This window comes from Myotis daubentonii, chromosome 17 (genome assembly GCF_963259705.1).
Source record: "Myotis daubentonii chromosome 17, mMyoDau2.1, whole genome shotgun sequence".
NCBI lineage: Eukaryota > Metazoa > Chordata > Mammalia > Chiroptera > Vespertilionidae > Myotis > Myotis daubentonii.
In genome coordinates this window covers 41,240,529-41,255,655 of record NC_081856.1, presented here as the reverse complement: position 1 = coordinate 41,255,655, position 15,127 = coordinate 41,240,529, and the positions used below count along the sequence as shown (strand labels likewise).

The window sequence follows — 15,127 nt, the reverse complement described above, 5'->3', positions numbered from 1 at the left end:
AATGGCAAAGTTATTAACGTGTTTTTCTTAATCAAAATAAATGTTCATTGGCTAATTAGATATAATAATTGCAACTCTATGGTCTACTACCAGATTTGTAATTTTTCTGTATTTCTGCATATCCACAAAATATAGAAGTTAAAGTAAAATTCAAATTAGTGGTTTGGATCTGGTCTGATACAAGACCAAATAATTACGATATTCAATTGCTATTCAGAATGTGCTCCACAGATTAACAGGTTCTATAGAAGTTCTTTTTTTTTTTTTTTTTTTTAAGCGAACACATTATTGGGCAACAGAAACCTTTACACTCCTATATATACTTCTGTATTTGAAAATTTCCCTAACATTTCATTTCAGAGTAAATTCTGCTCTTAACATAACCAAGCAATATGATAAAACTTTGTAAATAAAACCCCAGTGGTGATACCTTTTCTTGGGCTCTCTGATGTAAGTGTCTATTAGCAAACTGTACATCTCTGAGTGAACATTCTCGATGAGAATTTGAAAGCCATAGAAACAGCGAGCTTCTGGAACCTGCACCTCCTGACTAAATCGTTCCACCTATGAAAATAAGGGAAACATATATATCCAATTCTGTGGGCTCTCATTAAACACTGCAAATCAGAATCCGGACATCAGAATTATCACTTAAAAATTGCCTGTCATGCCACTAGCAGGTCAGAAAGATCTTATGGAGTATTTTAAGCAGTACTATTTATCAACCCTCCACAGTAAAGTAGCTGCATGATGAATTCTTAAGCAATTAAGTGCATTGATCTGTTAGGTAGAGAAACTGACTATAATGACAAATAAACTGTAGAACATCTACCAAAAAATAATTATTTCACTTTGTATAACTGACCTTGTCTTTTTTTTCCAACAGCAGATAGATCTACTGAAGCCCCTTTCAGCCCCTTTCAGTTAATGATAAAAGTTCATATACCTCTATTTTCTTTAACAAGAAGGCAAGCCTCCTGGCCAACCATAATACAAGTTTAAAAACGGGAAGCCAGAACCCAGAGCTCTATTACAGAGCTCCAGAAGGGTTATTTAGGTGCAGGTTCTTTATTAGGGTTCACATCTAAGGGTAGAAATCAAACTCATGCTTATGCATTTTAAATTGGTACAAGATGCTTGGTATAATGACATGGTGCTGGTCAAATAACAGAAATGTATTCTTTCCTCTGACACTTTGTCAGAAAAACAAATTCAAGAAATAAGCTTCATCAAGTTCATCTCCTAGAGAAAAATGTTTAGGTTCAGTCTAATTATCTTACTGCCATTATCTTCATTCAACTGCTAAATGGAAACAAAAGTAAAATAAAACAAAAATCTTACCAAATTTTCATTCACTATTCCATCACTGGCTGCAAAAAAGGCTAAGATGTGGGAGATAAAATGCTTCTCATCTGATTTAAGCTTGTGCCAGTGTGGGAGATCCTTTGATAAGTCAACCTAAAATAAAAAGATTTCAACATTTTGACTTGAAGTTAAATTCTCAAAATATTTGAAAAATAACTTCCACCTCAAAGTTAAGGAGGGACATCTCATTAGCAGGAAAATTTTTAAGAAGGAGAAAAATATTAACATCACACTACAGACTGAATGTTTGTTTTCACCATCATCCACAAATATCTGTGTTGAAATGTCCAAAGTGGTGGTGTTTGGAGGTGGAGCCTTTGGGGTGATTAGGCCATGGGAGGGAAGCCCGCATGGATGGGATTAGTGCCCTTATGAAAGAGGCCCAGAGAGCTCTACCGCCCTTTCTGCCATGTTAAGACACAGCACGAAGACAGCCTCCAACTTACAAAAATGTTACATATCAACTATATCAATAAAGCTGGGGGGAAAAAACATAATTTAGTGGCACTGGAACAAATGAAGAAAGGGGCAAAAGGCAGGAGAGAAGAGAATCTGGTCAAGAAAGAACTGAGGTGAATAAACTAATGACTTCCAGCAGCTGTTGCTTTAACATTTTATATAATACATAACAACTTACATAACACAATAGTGTTAGACAGATAATTAGGCATTTATATATAGACAGATAATTAAGCAGTTATAGCTGCTACTTTAATGCAGTCTAATCTACTTTCATATCTAGAAGTAATGCCAGGCAGATCACAAACCTGGGTTTTAAAGCAATTTCTAAGTATGACTTCCTCTGAGAATAGAAATGTTTCGAACATGTTTATTAGAATTAGTCCTTGGAATTAATAGTGAGATGTACTCTAGAGTTTGGTGGAATCTACAATTCAAAAACAGTCTTTAAATGTACCCTATAGATATCATTTCAGCTCGGGAAGATCTCTTACGTATGTTTCACAGTCACCTCATAAACATTTGAGATATGTAATTGTCCTTTGTCCTTCTTTTATTTATCCTACAAAACCCTAATCTCTTTTACCATTTTAAAAAGGACTGGTTCACCCTTTGACTCATTAGTGTTCTTTTCTAAAATCCTTTCCTCATTACTTTATTCTTTCAGTGATTACTGAACACCTACTTACTATTCCTGAACTTAAAGGATTTGATGCTTGGGGTGTTCTAGTCAAGAATGAGAAGTGGCTTTCATTAGTTATTTTTATTTACTTGCAGCAAGTAAAGGAGACGGGATTCACATTCAAAAGCACTGGCTTGCGAAAGGGAGGCTTAGCCATTGGTTATCTACACTATTTGGCTAATTCCACATTGGTTTCTTCTTTTCAGTTGACTACACTTAGTGTTGGGTTCCTGTCAAGCTCATCCTCTTTACAGCTGCATCTGCAAAATACTGTGCTACATTTTACATTTAGCAAGAATAGCATTTAGTCAGAACTAAATGCCCAGACCGTGAAACCCTTGTCCTATCTAACACTACAAATGCCAGACACTGTGCTAAGCATTGGGATACAATGGGGCAGGACGGGGAAAATATTTGCAAATATCTTTTAAAATATACAAGCTAAAAATCAGGTCCTATATTATTTTAGTTCAACTGAGGTTTAATTGAAGGATACCTTCCTAGTTTTTAACTATTATACTCCTGATATTAAATGTTAATATTACAATATGCTCACTCCGACATATCAAACGTATCTCTTCAAACACTCAGCTTTCAAAAGGTCCTATAAATTTTATTTATATTACATTGGTCATTTCCCATTCCCAGTGTAAACCCTCTAGCCAGCTTTATCTTATTTCAGTAAAGTCTTCAATTTACCATCTAAATATTGATTCCAAATTACTAGTTATCAGAATTCTGTGGATAGCTTTAAAAAAAGAATCCCAGAACTTTGTCTTTTGAATCAAGGTTTCTGATAATAAGCCATATCTTACCTAATTAATAATAGACAAACATGTAAATTGACCATACCTTCAGTATGCTAACCAGCCAATCAGGAGAGTATGCAAATTAACCTAATGAAGATGGCGGTTAATTTGCATACATAGGCTCCAAGCGGTGGAGCGGAGCCTGACAGCCCAGGGGCAGTGAGGCTTTGCTGCGCTGCCGGCCCCAGGGCCAGCTCCAGCTGGAGCCTGGCCACAGCAAAAGCCTGGGTGCCGGGTGCCGGAGGAAAACCGGTGCCAGCAGCCAGGGGAAAGGAAGGCCTATTGCACGAATCTCTTCGTGCAACAGGCCTCTAGTTTAGGAATAAAGCTAAACCACTGATAAAACAATAAAGTCTAAAGTTGATTAAATTATAACTCATATAATTGTTTAAATGAAAAATATGTGGAACTAAATGTATTAGAGGCTCCCTTTCAAAATATGTGTTTGAATCTTCCTATAAGCTGCCTATTAAATATATACAACCTGCATATTACAGGGTGGGGCAAAACTAGTTTTACAGTTGTTCATATGGAAAATAATGCACTAATTAATAAATAATAATCCAAGAATAAACTCAGAACTGTAAACTTTTTGCTCTACCCTGCATAATTTTTCAAATTAGTGTTTCTTAGTCATAATACAACATATATTACATTTGCTTAAAAAATGCATATAATTTTCAAATGAATTTCAAGAAACTCAAGAATCACAAGTACCTTCTAAACATGATGAATGAAAAAGCCACCTGTATCCTCCCTTTGTTCTTTTAACTATATCTAACAAGAAAACTTTCTAAAAACCACAAACAGTTGGTGACAGTCGGGTGTGCCAAGCACTACCACCCAATTTAAAAATGCTGGGGTCTTGTTTTGCTCTATATGTTAAATATAACAAAGATGTTAACAATATAACAAGGTTGAGTAGGTGGGTAAAATTCATAACAGAAGCTTCAAAAATTGGTGCTTCTGATTTCTGTGCAACTCTCCCCCCATTCTGTGTAAAATAATGGTTTACAGTTATTTGGCTTACTAAGTGCCAAGTAACATTCTAAATATGGCATTAATCTCATTAATAAGATTTCTCTGATCAATCCTCATAAAAACCCCCCAAACCAGGTACTATTAGCTCAGTATAACAATGACGAAGATACACAGAGAGGCTAAGCAACTTTTCCAGTTCCACAGCAAATGGTAGATCCAGGATTTGTCTGCTCTCGAGCCTGCATTCGTTACAGCATGCATTTACATGTACAGAATCACTCTCATGAAAAAACAGACAGACATATAGGCCCAAATATATCTATCCAAACAGATATATATAGAGAAATATATAGTAGAGGTAGAGATATATAGAGATTAATATACACATATACCCAGAGAGCAAGAGTGCTATGCAGGTATCATCTATCATACTGGTACAATGTCCATTTTTCGATGTCTTGTAACAGAAGATGTGAACACTGCAACACAGAACATGATTACTGATGAAAGGCGATGCCACTTACCTCTTCTGCTGTCCAGAAGGATGCCTGTGCCTGTTTATACATTTTCCAAATATCGGGGTACTGGATTGGAAAGATGACAAATCGGCGCGAACTCTTTCTTAGGAGTGGTTCTTCACTTGACTTTGCTTCATTTTCGTTGGTATCTGAAGATAACCTCTTTGAAAATTAAAGTACAAACACCCATTTTGTGTAGACATCTCCTCCTTATTCATATCTAAACATATATCTGAGGGAGTTTGGGAAACAGCATAGGTTTGGGAGCCAGTCTGGTTGGGTTGAAGCCTTACTTGTCACCTCGTAGCTGGTTAATAAGTGTTTGGTTGGTTGTGTAATCGTAGCAAGTTGCTTAACGTCTTTGAGCCTCAGTTTCCTCATCAGTAAAATAATACCTCTCTCACAGGTGATCATCAAATTAATTTTGATGATTAAAGTGCTTTAAACAGAACCTGGCACATATAAGCCTTCAACAAATTATTGTCATTAATGCTATTTTGAGGATAAGCACAAAACTAGATCCATAAATGTCACAGAGGGAACATTTCTAAGTTAGTGAACCAAAAGTTCCCTTTTGTTCCTCTCTCAAAGACAGAATGCTGGTTTGAGATAAAAATAAGCTACTGTTATAAGCTTTTTGGGTTTTTTAGTTTAATATTTTCTTTTCTAATTTTAACTGAAATATAATCTTACCTGAAAACTCTGTACCAACAGAGGTTTTGTCTGAAGCTGACCATATACCAATTTGTTATTGCTATTTACATGTTAAACTTACTGCATAGAGCAGTGATGGCGAACCTATGACACGCGTGTCAGAGATTACACGCGAACTCATTTTCTTGGATGATTTTTCTTGTTAAATGGCATTTAAAAATATAAAATAAATATCAAAAATATAAGTCTTTGTTTTACTATGGTTGCAAATATCAAAAAATTTCTATATGTGATATGGCACCAGAGTTAAGTTAGGGTTTTTCAAAATGCTGACACGCCGAGCTCAAAAGGTTCGCCATCACTGGCATAGAGTCTCACTGTGGGCTGTCTCAAAGCTTTGTGGAATAAAGTGAGGAACACATACCTACATACATACTACTTGGAAACAAGATGGCATTCTTACAAGGTAGAGGGCCATATATATTTTTTTAAATAGTCAGCAAGAGTATCAGAAGAGTTGTGTGTCCATGAGAATGATTATATATAAAGTATATACAAATAGGCTAAAACGTGTATAAATCGAGACTATTGGGACACATTTCAGTTCTGGACTCCTAACTCAAACTGTTTCTCTTCTGTACCAGGCCCTACATTGTGTTCCTCACCATTGCCTCCACCAGTCCTCATTATCTCTCCAAATCAAGTGTGCTTAAGCTTTGAGGCTAAGAGGCAAGACCAGATGACAGAAAGGCCCACAGTCAACGCCTGAGACACACAGACACAGGTGGGCTTACACATTTCACACATGCTGCCATTGCAGCACAGACTGCCTTATTTGGTAAGTACTTATTCTGAAGGTACAAACCTCCTCAGATAGAGCACATAAGCCCCTGAGTGTAGAAACTAGTTTTTCTCTATTGTGATGTTCCTGTAGGACTGTCAAGCATAAAAGGCCAATAAGCATTAGCTAAGCAAGTGAATGAATGGGCTAATTTCTCTTTATCCTGGGCTCGGGTTACTGAATATAGTTATACTTTTTTTAATTTAACGTAAGGTCACAATACATCAGTGAAATAATATAATGACCACTCAAATCAAGCCTTCTCGGAGTGCCCTCATCTTTCTCCCCACCCTCCATCACCCCAAATGCCTGGATTAAGTCCAACATAGCACATCACTCACTGCAATGTAATTCCCTATTACGTGTCTATAGACTCCTCTAGACTATTCTTCTTGAGAATAAAAACCAACTTTACTTTAGTGGAATCCCCAGAGCCTAGCATAGTACTTGGCACTTAGTCGAAATTCATTCCAGAAAAAATGAAGAAAATGTTTTAAATGGAAGTGGTCAAGTTTTTTAAATGTGTGTGTTATGTGTGTTGCCACTGAGGGCATTCAGTCTCCAAAGAACCATAAGATACTGACACACTGCGGTTCTAGGCTCCAGAACAGGAGGTAGGCATAAGAGCAGGTCCTCTGGGTCTGGCACGGAGGCTCTTTTGCGCCATTACCACATGGATGCTTTATATACATTATCCCACTTAATCTGTAAACAACTCTGACACATAGAAAACTATTTCCATTTTACAGATGGGGAAACTAAATCTTGAAGGATGTAAATAGCATACCCAGGATCCTACAACTAATAAGTGGCAGAAATAAGATTAGAACTGAGATATGTCTGAACTCAAAGCCTTGCCTGAGGCTATACCTCTGTATGCATGGACAGCAGCTAGAGGAAGGCCAGCTCTATCTAAAACCCAGAATTCAAAACACTGAAATGAACTACACCTACAGAAGAGTATACATTACTATCTTCCACTAAGCAAAGTTCCTTCAACAAAGTGGTAGTGATATAACTGGCAAAGGAGGAAACCACCAAATTTGACTTTAGGAAAAAATAATTTCTTTGTCAATAAAGTTGAAAGAACCAATGAGACTTGAAACTGGTACAAAAGAATGAAAGAAAAAACACACAGCCAAATTGGTAAGGTTTAAAGCAATGGTTTTTAACTGATGCAAGTTTAAAAATCTACAGAGGAATACTTTCTCAAAATGCATTTGCCTTCCCTTTTACCAGGTTAAAATTAATATATGTAATGAAATTACGAAGCATTGATGGGGACATAGTTCACAGGTGAATGAGACAATAAAAATAAGACTGAAAATAAACATTTTGGAATTTGCCACCTCTATAGGTGAACCAAATAACCCTATTTTATTCTAGACTGTCCTTTATAGTACACAATTGTATTCATTTAAAATAAGCGCATTCATGTTTTCAGGCAAGTTATTTAATCTGAGCATCATCATCTGTAAATCAAAGATAATACTTGCCATACTCTGCACACTTTCAAGTGCTATACACTTTTAAAATTATTACTGTGTTATTATTGAACATAATAATTTCTGGTTGGCTCTCTCTCTATACTTAAAGAAATGATAAAAGAACTATTATAGTGGTTAATTATTTGATCAATCAATACCTTTTATGACTGCCCTCAGGGAAATAAAGAACTCTTAGAAAAGTTTCAAATTTAAAGCCCAATTGAAAAGGCAGAAGTCTGCAGTCAACAGATATTTCAAACTTGTCTAGGCCCACGTTGTTCTTCCTTTAGTTCTCCTAGATTGTGCTTTTATCATCATTTATAGCATTTTGCTATGATTCTGCATTTCTCTTTTCTTTTTCTTTCTTAAATATGTTTTGTCTCTGGGGTACAGAACTAGAATCCTTGACCTTCACTATATTTGCTATGTGGCCTGTACTGAAGTTGAGAAGGACATCATAAGCAGCAAACCTTTCACACGAAGCATCCTGGAGTTTTTAAACGCGGACAATAATTGATCAACGACAGGATCTATGAAAACTGCTCAAGACTTGTACCTTTAAATTAGAACGAAAATCATGTTTGTACATTTATTCTTCCTATTCCATCCTGATAATATGTGGACTGTTAAGAGAAGAAGCTGGATTAAAGGGCAGTATGAAAGATTTTGCAATGTGAATAAAACAAGTTTAACCAATATAAACCTTTGAACTGGGCTAGATATGACATGGAAATATTGCTTATTTTCATGATGCTTAGAAAAATTCACAAACATGTTAATGCAGTGTCAGGAGTGTCACGAGTACATTCCAAAGCTGTAGACTCTCTATGGACCTGGGTTAGGAAGCCATATGTTAGAAAAGAAAGCAATGTGAAGGGGGGTGGTGGGGGGGAAGGGAATAAGAGCATGTAACATTTTTTAAAAACTGGAAGAATCTTTGTAAATTTGGACTTACAGTATGGGGGGACAATGGAAGGAGATGAAATCAGAAAGAACGCAGAGAGTACTTCCCAAGTGTGTTTTCCAAATGTGCTCTGAAGAACTCTGTGGTCTCTCCAGTATCACAAACATGAGATTAGAACTTTAGTTTTAAATGTGTTTTCAACCTTTTAAAAATAGTAATAAAAATAACAAGTTGTTTTCTACTGTACAGCAAGGAAACTACCAATGCGTGAACTTGTGTTTCCAGGTTGTCGTTTTTCTTTTTTGTGTGTGTTTGGGGGAGGGGATAAGCTCGGAGGACAGTTTCTCTAGCTAGCTCTGCTTAACTGAAGAATGCCATGAGACTGAAAGAGAGGCAGTTAAAAAAAAAAAAAGCAAAAAATACCCAGTAATCATGTGTATCTATTTTTCAGGAGTAAACCAAAAAAAATTTTTAACTCTCCTCCTACCCCCCCAAAAGGAAAAAGAAATAATATTAATGGTACCAATAATACAGTAGAAGCCCTCCTATTCAAAGTAATCCAAACTGGTAGTTGAAAATTGGCTAATGTAAGAAATCAGAAGAAAATGACTTAGCTTAAAACATGTAACTTACATTTACTAACTAATCTTCTTTTATAAAGCCAAAGCTTTTTGTTATTGTTGTTAAATTGGCTCACTGATTGACATCCCAAATTTTTCTGGCATAAACATACTATGATGCATCGCCTATGCTTTTTAGTTTTAACATCCTTAAGATAGAGCAATCTGAGGGCAGAATCCTTACCTCTTTTATAAATATCACCAATCTTTTTTTATTTTTATCTAAGTCTACAGATTTTGTTTTAACAACTTATCTTTATTGAGTTTCCCAAGCTTTCAAGTTTTCATAAACAATTTTCTTTTCATACTCATATATTATTAGTTTACATAATAGTTAAATTACAATAGTTACAAGTACAGTTGGTATAAAGAGGACTAGAAATAAAGACAACTGATGCTGGTAAGGTAAAACTCAGAATTATGTGAATGCATCAGGGAGCAGCCTCAATGCACTCTAACGCACATGGGTTGATAAATGCTCAGAACTGGCTAGCAGTACATTTATTTATTAAGAGAACTCTGGTAAATATGCAAAGAAACTGTTTGCTAAGTTTGGTATAAATCTTCAGTTATCATCTACACCCCAATTCAAAGCAGTAGGTTCATCAAAACAGCCTCATTATTCCATTAATTGATTTATAATATTACATATGTTTACTTTAAAAATTACATTCATAAAATACACAAAAGTGGATTTAATCAGTGTTGCACCTATAATTTTGTTTGGAAAATAGGCCCAGGTGTTAAAGCCATGGGAGGGCCTTAAATGCAAATCTACATGAATTTTGCCACAGCTATTTCCCTAAAGCCATTTTGATGCAACTGTTTTGACTCTTTTTTACCCCAGGGTCATCATTTTGATGAAATGAAACAAAACAAATAAAAAAATAGTTAGCTTTCAGCTTTTAAAATCTGTACTCCATTTCTAGGCTTTATCTCAGGTTAAAGTGGATATGTCTATTTTGCATATTAAATGAATATTAAGATGTTGACTTTAAAAAATTTTGGAGCACGTCAAAGTGATCTGCTTTGATATATAACACTGGCATCTGGCCTTTATCATGCAGACTATTGGGAGCTGTTGAAAGTTTTTAATCAGGTGAGAAACATGATCAGATCTGTGTTTTAAGATCACTTTGTAGAAATGTGGTTAGATTAGAAGGGAAACTGGAGGTGGAGAGAACAATTTAAAAATTATTGCACTCCTCATCTCTTGCCCCAAATAGGAAATCAGCAGTAGAAACACAGAACTGATTTAAGACACATACAAAGGGCTCAGCACCTGAAGGATAACTGAATAAATCTGACAAAAATTCTTGCTTCTCTAATTAGATGTTTAACAAAAGTTTAATTTGAATAAACTCGCCCCACCAACACAAGCCACAACAAGAATAAAAATCTGTGAACACAAAAGTCTTTAAAAATTCAATTCGGTCAATAAAAAACATAATGGGTTCAGTTTCAAGATATCCAGGGGAGAGCTGAAAATACAACTCTATGGTAGGCAGAGGCACTATCTCCTCTCCTTCCCGAATAAGATAAAGATGCCATTGGTAGTCACCACACCACGGGGAGGGTTGTGATTTTCCAGGGAAATCATAGAGGAGCAGCATGACTGAGGACCAAGCCTACAGAAAGGGGAGATGGAAAAACAGAGACAGCTGGGATTAAAACCCACTGACGTGGATGTAAAGCAAAGGCAGACTCCATCTCATCTGGCTAAAGGGTCAACAGTTGAGACAGCGAGGAATTTGGTAAAGGGTCCACACTCTGGATATTTGCGGTTCTCAACCTGGGGGTCGAATGACCCTTTCACAGGGGTCACCTAAGACCATCGGAAAACACATATATAATTAATATTGTTTTTGTGATTAATCACGATGCTTTAATTATGTTCAATTTGTAACAATGAAAATACATCCTGCATATCAGATATTTATATGACGATTCGTAACAGTAGCAAAATTACAGTGATGAAGTAGCAACGAAAATAATTTTATGGTTGGGGGTCACCACAACATGAGGAATTGTATTAAAGGGTCGCAGCATTAGGAAGGTTGAGAACCACTGGAAAAGGTTAGGAATTTTGTGGGCCAAAGATTTTCAAACATCTGGGGAGCTGGGAGGCTCACTCTAATTCTCCCCACTTGCTCCCAACCTCCAGCTGCTGGCGTTCTTTGTGCGGCGCCATTTGAAAAGCATTTCTATGGATAGACGTGGAAAATTCCTGAGTAGCAATGAACATGAACAGAGATGGCACTAGGAAGATTCATCAGATATCCATGAATTAAGAAAAACACCCTAGATTTTGGTAGTAACTATGGTGTCAAGTTCAGAGGTGGAAATGACAACCTGAATTAAAGATAAGGCAGTTGGCATGCAAAAGCTGCTTGAATGGGACTTTGCCAGTCTGAGGAGCCGGGCATTTTTTGGGTGGGAACTGAGACCCTTTGGGGAGTTTTTATTTGGAGGGGGTGACATGGAGGCCCTGATTTGATGACGGATTAAGTTGGCAGAGGTAAAAAGGACCGGGGAGCAGGTAAGACTGGCGGTAGAGAGACAACTAGGTGTGAAGTGATGGGAATCTGAAATCAAGTTTCTTAGAGGTATTCCACCTTCTCTTCCAGCCCAAGAGCTTTTGATTCATTATCAAAATTGATGACTAGGTGTAGGCCCAGTGATTTACATTTTTTACAAAGTACTCCGGGTGATTCTAATGCACCTCAAATGCTAGACAAAGTACTTAAGGCATCCTTGCACCTCAAGTTTAAACCACTCAGACCATAACATGCTCACTTAGATTCATTCTAGACCTAAAGTTCGGCTCCTGTCTCTGTGGATGTGTATCGCTTAGATGGGGATAATAAATGAAAATCAACTGCCAGGTCTTTAGCCTAAATGACTGCGGGCACGAAAGGAAACATCTGACTGGTCTCATTCAAGGGGGAAAATCGGTACTAAACGTATTTGTGTTTCAAAACAGGAAGAAAAAGTTTGAGTGATATTTTCAACAAACATGTAGTTAGTTACTAAATGTTTACAAAATAAAAAAGTATTTTTATTTTGGAAATAAAATCTGGAATCTGCCACTTTCTAAAGAAATGTAGGGCTAAGCATAATTCTCGGTCTGAAACTCTATGAAATCAAAGAAACGACACGCAGCAACAGGTTCAAGCGAAAAACAAATGGTTTAGAAGTATTTACAAAAAAAAAAAAAACAGGGTATGGAAGTTATAGAGCAACAATTTCAACTACCCGCCAACACTCAGTCACGGTTTCTTTACTGTTCCTATGTACGTTTATTGACGTAGAAGCAGAGGAGAGGATAAGCACGTTAATTTCGGTTTACGCAGCACCCGTAACCCGCTGTCCTTTGCATAAAGCATTTCACTCCGTGCTCTGTGCGGTCATGTCTACTGTGTCAATGAAGCAAGTTACGCCCCAGCGATTCACAGCGAAGCAGCCAGGTCTGCGCAAAACTGGCCGATCACCTTGATTAAGGTTTCCCGTCCACCTGCGTCAACTCCCCCCCCCCCCCCCCGGGCGGCATGCACGTCTCCGCTACACCCACCAGCCCTGGCTCCGGGCCTCGGTTTCCCCGGCCAGGTCTCCAGGGACGGGACGGACGCGGGGAGAGCCACGGAGGGGGTGCGCCTCGCCGCGGCCTGAGCCCCAGAGCGTTGCCCTGTCCGGGCCTGGGTGCAGCGCGGGGGAGCAGAAGCCCGGCTCCTACCCCACCCCTCCCGGGCGCTGGAAAGGACGAAAGCAGGCTGCGGCGAGGGCTCCGGGCCCGGCCTACGCAGGCTTTCCGACGGCAACGGGTAAAACTTCCCGCAGCGGTCCTGCCCCTGGCCAGTCCCCGCCGCACCCTGCGTGCCACTGGCCAGGGTGACTGTGGACACGAGGAAAAGCGGCCGCAACGTTTACCTCCTCCAGCTCAGGCCCGGCCACTTCCGGCCTTTCCGGGTCGCCCATCGCGCAGACTCCGCCAGAGCTCCAGCCGCTGAGGGAACCGAGCGCTCCAGGCCACCTCCAACCGGGACTGGACCCAGGTGGCCCGCGGGGCTGCGGAGTCCGCCCTTCCCCGCGGCAGAGACCCCTCCCACGCCGGTCCGCCCCGCCTCGCTCCACTGCGCCGCCCCGGCTGTCTCGCCCGCCCATTGAGGGACTCTCCCTGCGCAGGCCTGGTCCTGCCTTCCCTGACTCAGGGACCCGCCCACCCCGGGTGTCCCCGCCCCCTCTACAGCCCCGCCTCACGCCTGTCCAATGAGGGCGCTCCCTGCGCCTGCCGGCCCCGCCTTCCCTGCCGCAGGGTCCCGCCTCCGCCTGCGGGGCTAAGAAGCTCGCCCCGAAGCCGGCGGCCTCGCTTCCCCGCCCTCAGCCTGAGGTTCTCCGCCGGCGGCGTTCGGCCACGCCCTCCACGGCGGCTGGGGCTCTACTGCTCCGGTGCAGGAGGGGCTCGCCATGCCAGGCCACCTCTCCCAGCAGCTCTCGCCGTGGCTTCAGGAACACGGTATGTCGCGCTCCTCGGCCTGTCCCGAGAGACTGCCAGGTGGTGGTTAGAGGGAAGCCACACTCTTGGTGGAAGGAAAAAAAACACAAAAACAAAAACCGCACCGTTAACAAATTAACAAGTAGCAACAGCCACTTTGTGTTGTCTTTAAGCTCCCGAAAGAAAGGAAGTGGTGGAGGGAAAAGTGTGTGTGTGCCTGGGGGCAGGAGGGCTCGAGATGAGGCGGGGGCCATGGCTCCATTTAGGAAAGGTCGTGGAAAGCTCTGAGATGGTTTCAACAAACGGAGCCTTTAGTCACGTTGAATTACCACTGAATGGTCAGTCAGGACGTCTCTGAAGTAGCGACAGCAAAGCCCCTCTTGCTGCAGCTGAAGAAACTAAGTGTCCGCCTACAGTGGTTCTCAACCTTCTGGCCCTTTAAATACAGTTCCTCATGTTGTGACCCAACCATAAAATTATTTTCGTTGCTACTTCCTAACTGTCATGTTGCTACTGTGATGAATCGTCATGTAAATATCTGATATGCAGGATGGTCTTAGGCGGCCCCTGTGAAAGGGTCGTCTGACGGCCAAAGGGGTCGCGACCCACAGGTTGAGAACCGCAGGCCCTAGGAGGAGTGGGCGGCGGGCTCCGGCCAAGCGCTGGTCCAGTCGCGGAGAGGAGAGCCGCCGGTCACAGCTGCGGGCAGTGGCGACTGATGGGCACAACCATTTGGTTGGATTACGGATACCCGGCTCTTAAGGGAACCATCTAAAGCAGTGGTTCTCAACCTTGGCTGCACATTAGAATCACCTGGGAATCTTTTTAAAATCCTGACTTCTGGGCCTCATCCTCCGGAAATTCTGTTTGTTACTAAAGTTGTGGCCCCACCCCAGAACAAAGACACAGAATTTCCGGAGGATGAGGCCCAGAAATCAGGACTTTAAAAAAGATTCCCAGGTGGTTCTAATGTGTAGCCAAGGTTGAGAACCACTGATCTAAAGACATCTACCACAGAAAGGGAAAACCATTTGATCTCACAGACAAAAACGAGGTCCAGGGGCTGGAGGCTGAATCAGTCACCAGCGGCCAGCGACGCTGTCCATCCTGCCTGCCACGAAGCCTCCACAAACCCCAAATGGCAGGGTTCGGGGAGCTTCCGCGCGGGGAGAGAACACGGGAGCGCCGCATCCTTTCCCCGCGCGTGGCCCATCGGGCTGTTCCTCGTTTCTATCCGTTCATAAGAAACCGGTGATCTAGTAACATGTTTCTCCTGAGTCCTGTGAGCCACGCTGGCAAATCACTCAAACCCCAG

The 15,127-nt window shown here is 40.5% G+C and overlaps 1 protein-coding gene across 2 annotated transcripts in view; it reads right to left on the bottom strand.

The window, feature by feature from the left end:
• RRM2B (ribonucleotide reductase regulatory TP53 inducible subunit M2B) overlaps window positions 1–13,443 on the bottom strand; it is a 33,017-nt gene extending 19,574 nt beyond the window's left edge. The window contains exons 1-4 of one of the 2 annotated variants that reach the window (XM_059672029.1): window positions 13,248–13,443; window positions 4,821–4,976; window positions 1,342–1,458; window positions 431–564 (exon numbers count right to left, since the gene is read on the bottom strand). In XM_059672029.1, coding sequence (XP_059528012.1) covers window positions 431–564; window positions 1,342–1,458; window positions 4,821–4,976; window positions 13,248–13,295 — 455 coding nt within the window. In that variant the 5' untranslated portion in view covers window positions 13,296–13,443. The remainder of the gene's footprint in view (window positions 1–430; window positions 565–1,341; window positions 1,459–4,820; window positions 4,977–13,247) is intronic. The other variant, XM_059672030.1, reaches the window with a different exon arrangement.
• Window positions 13,444–15,127: the final 1,684 nt, after the last annotated feature.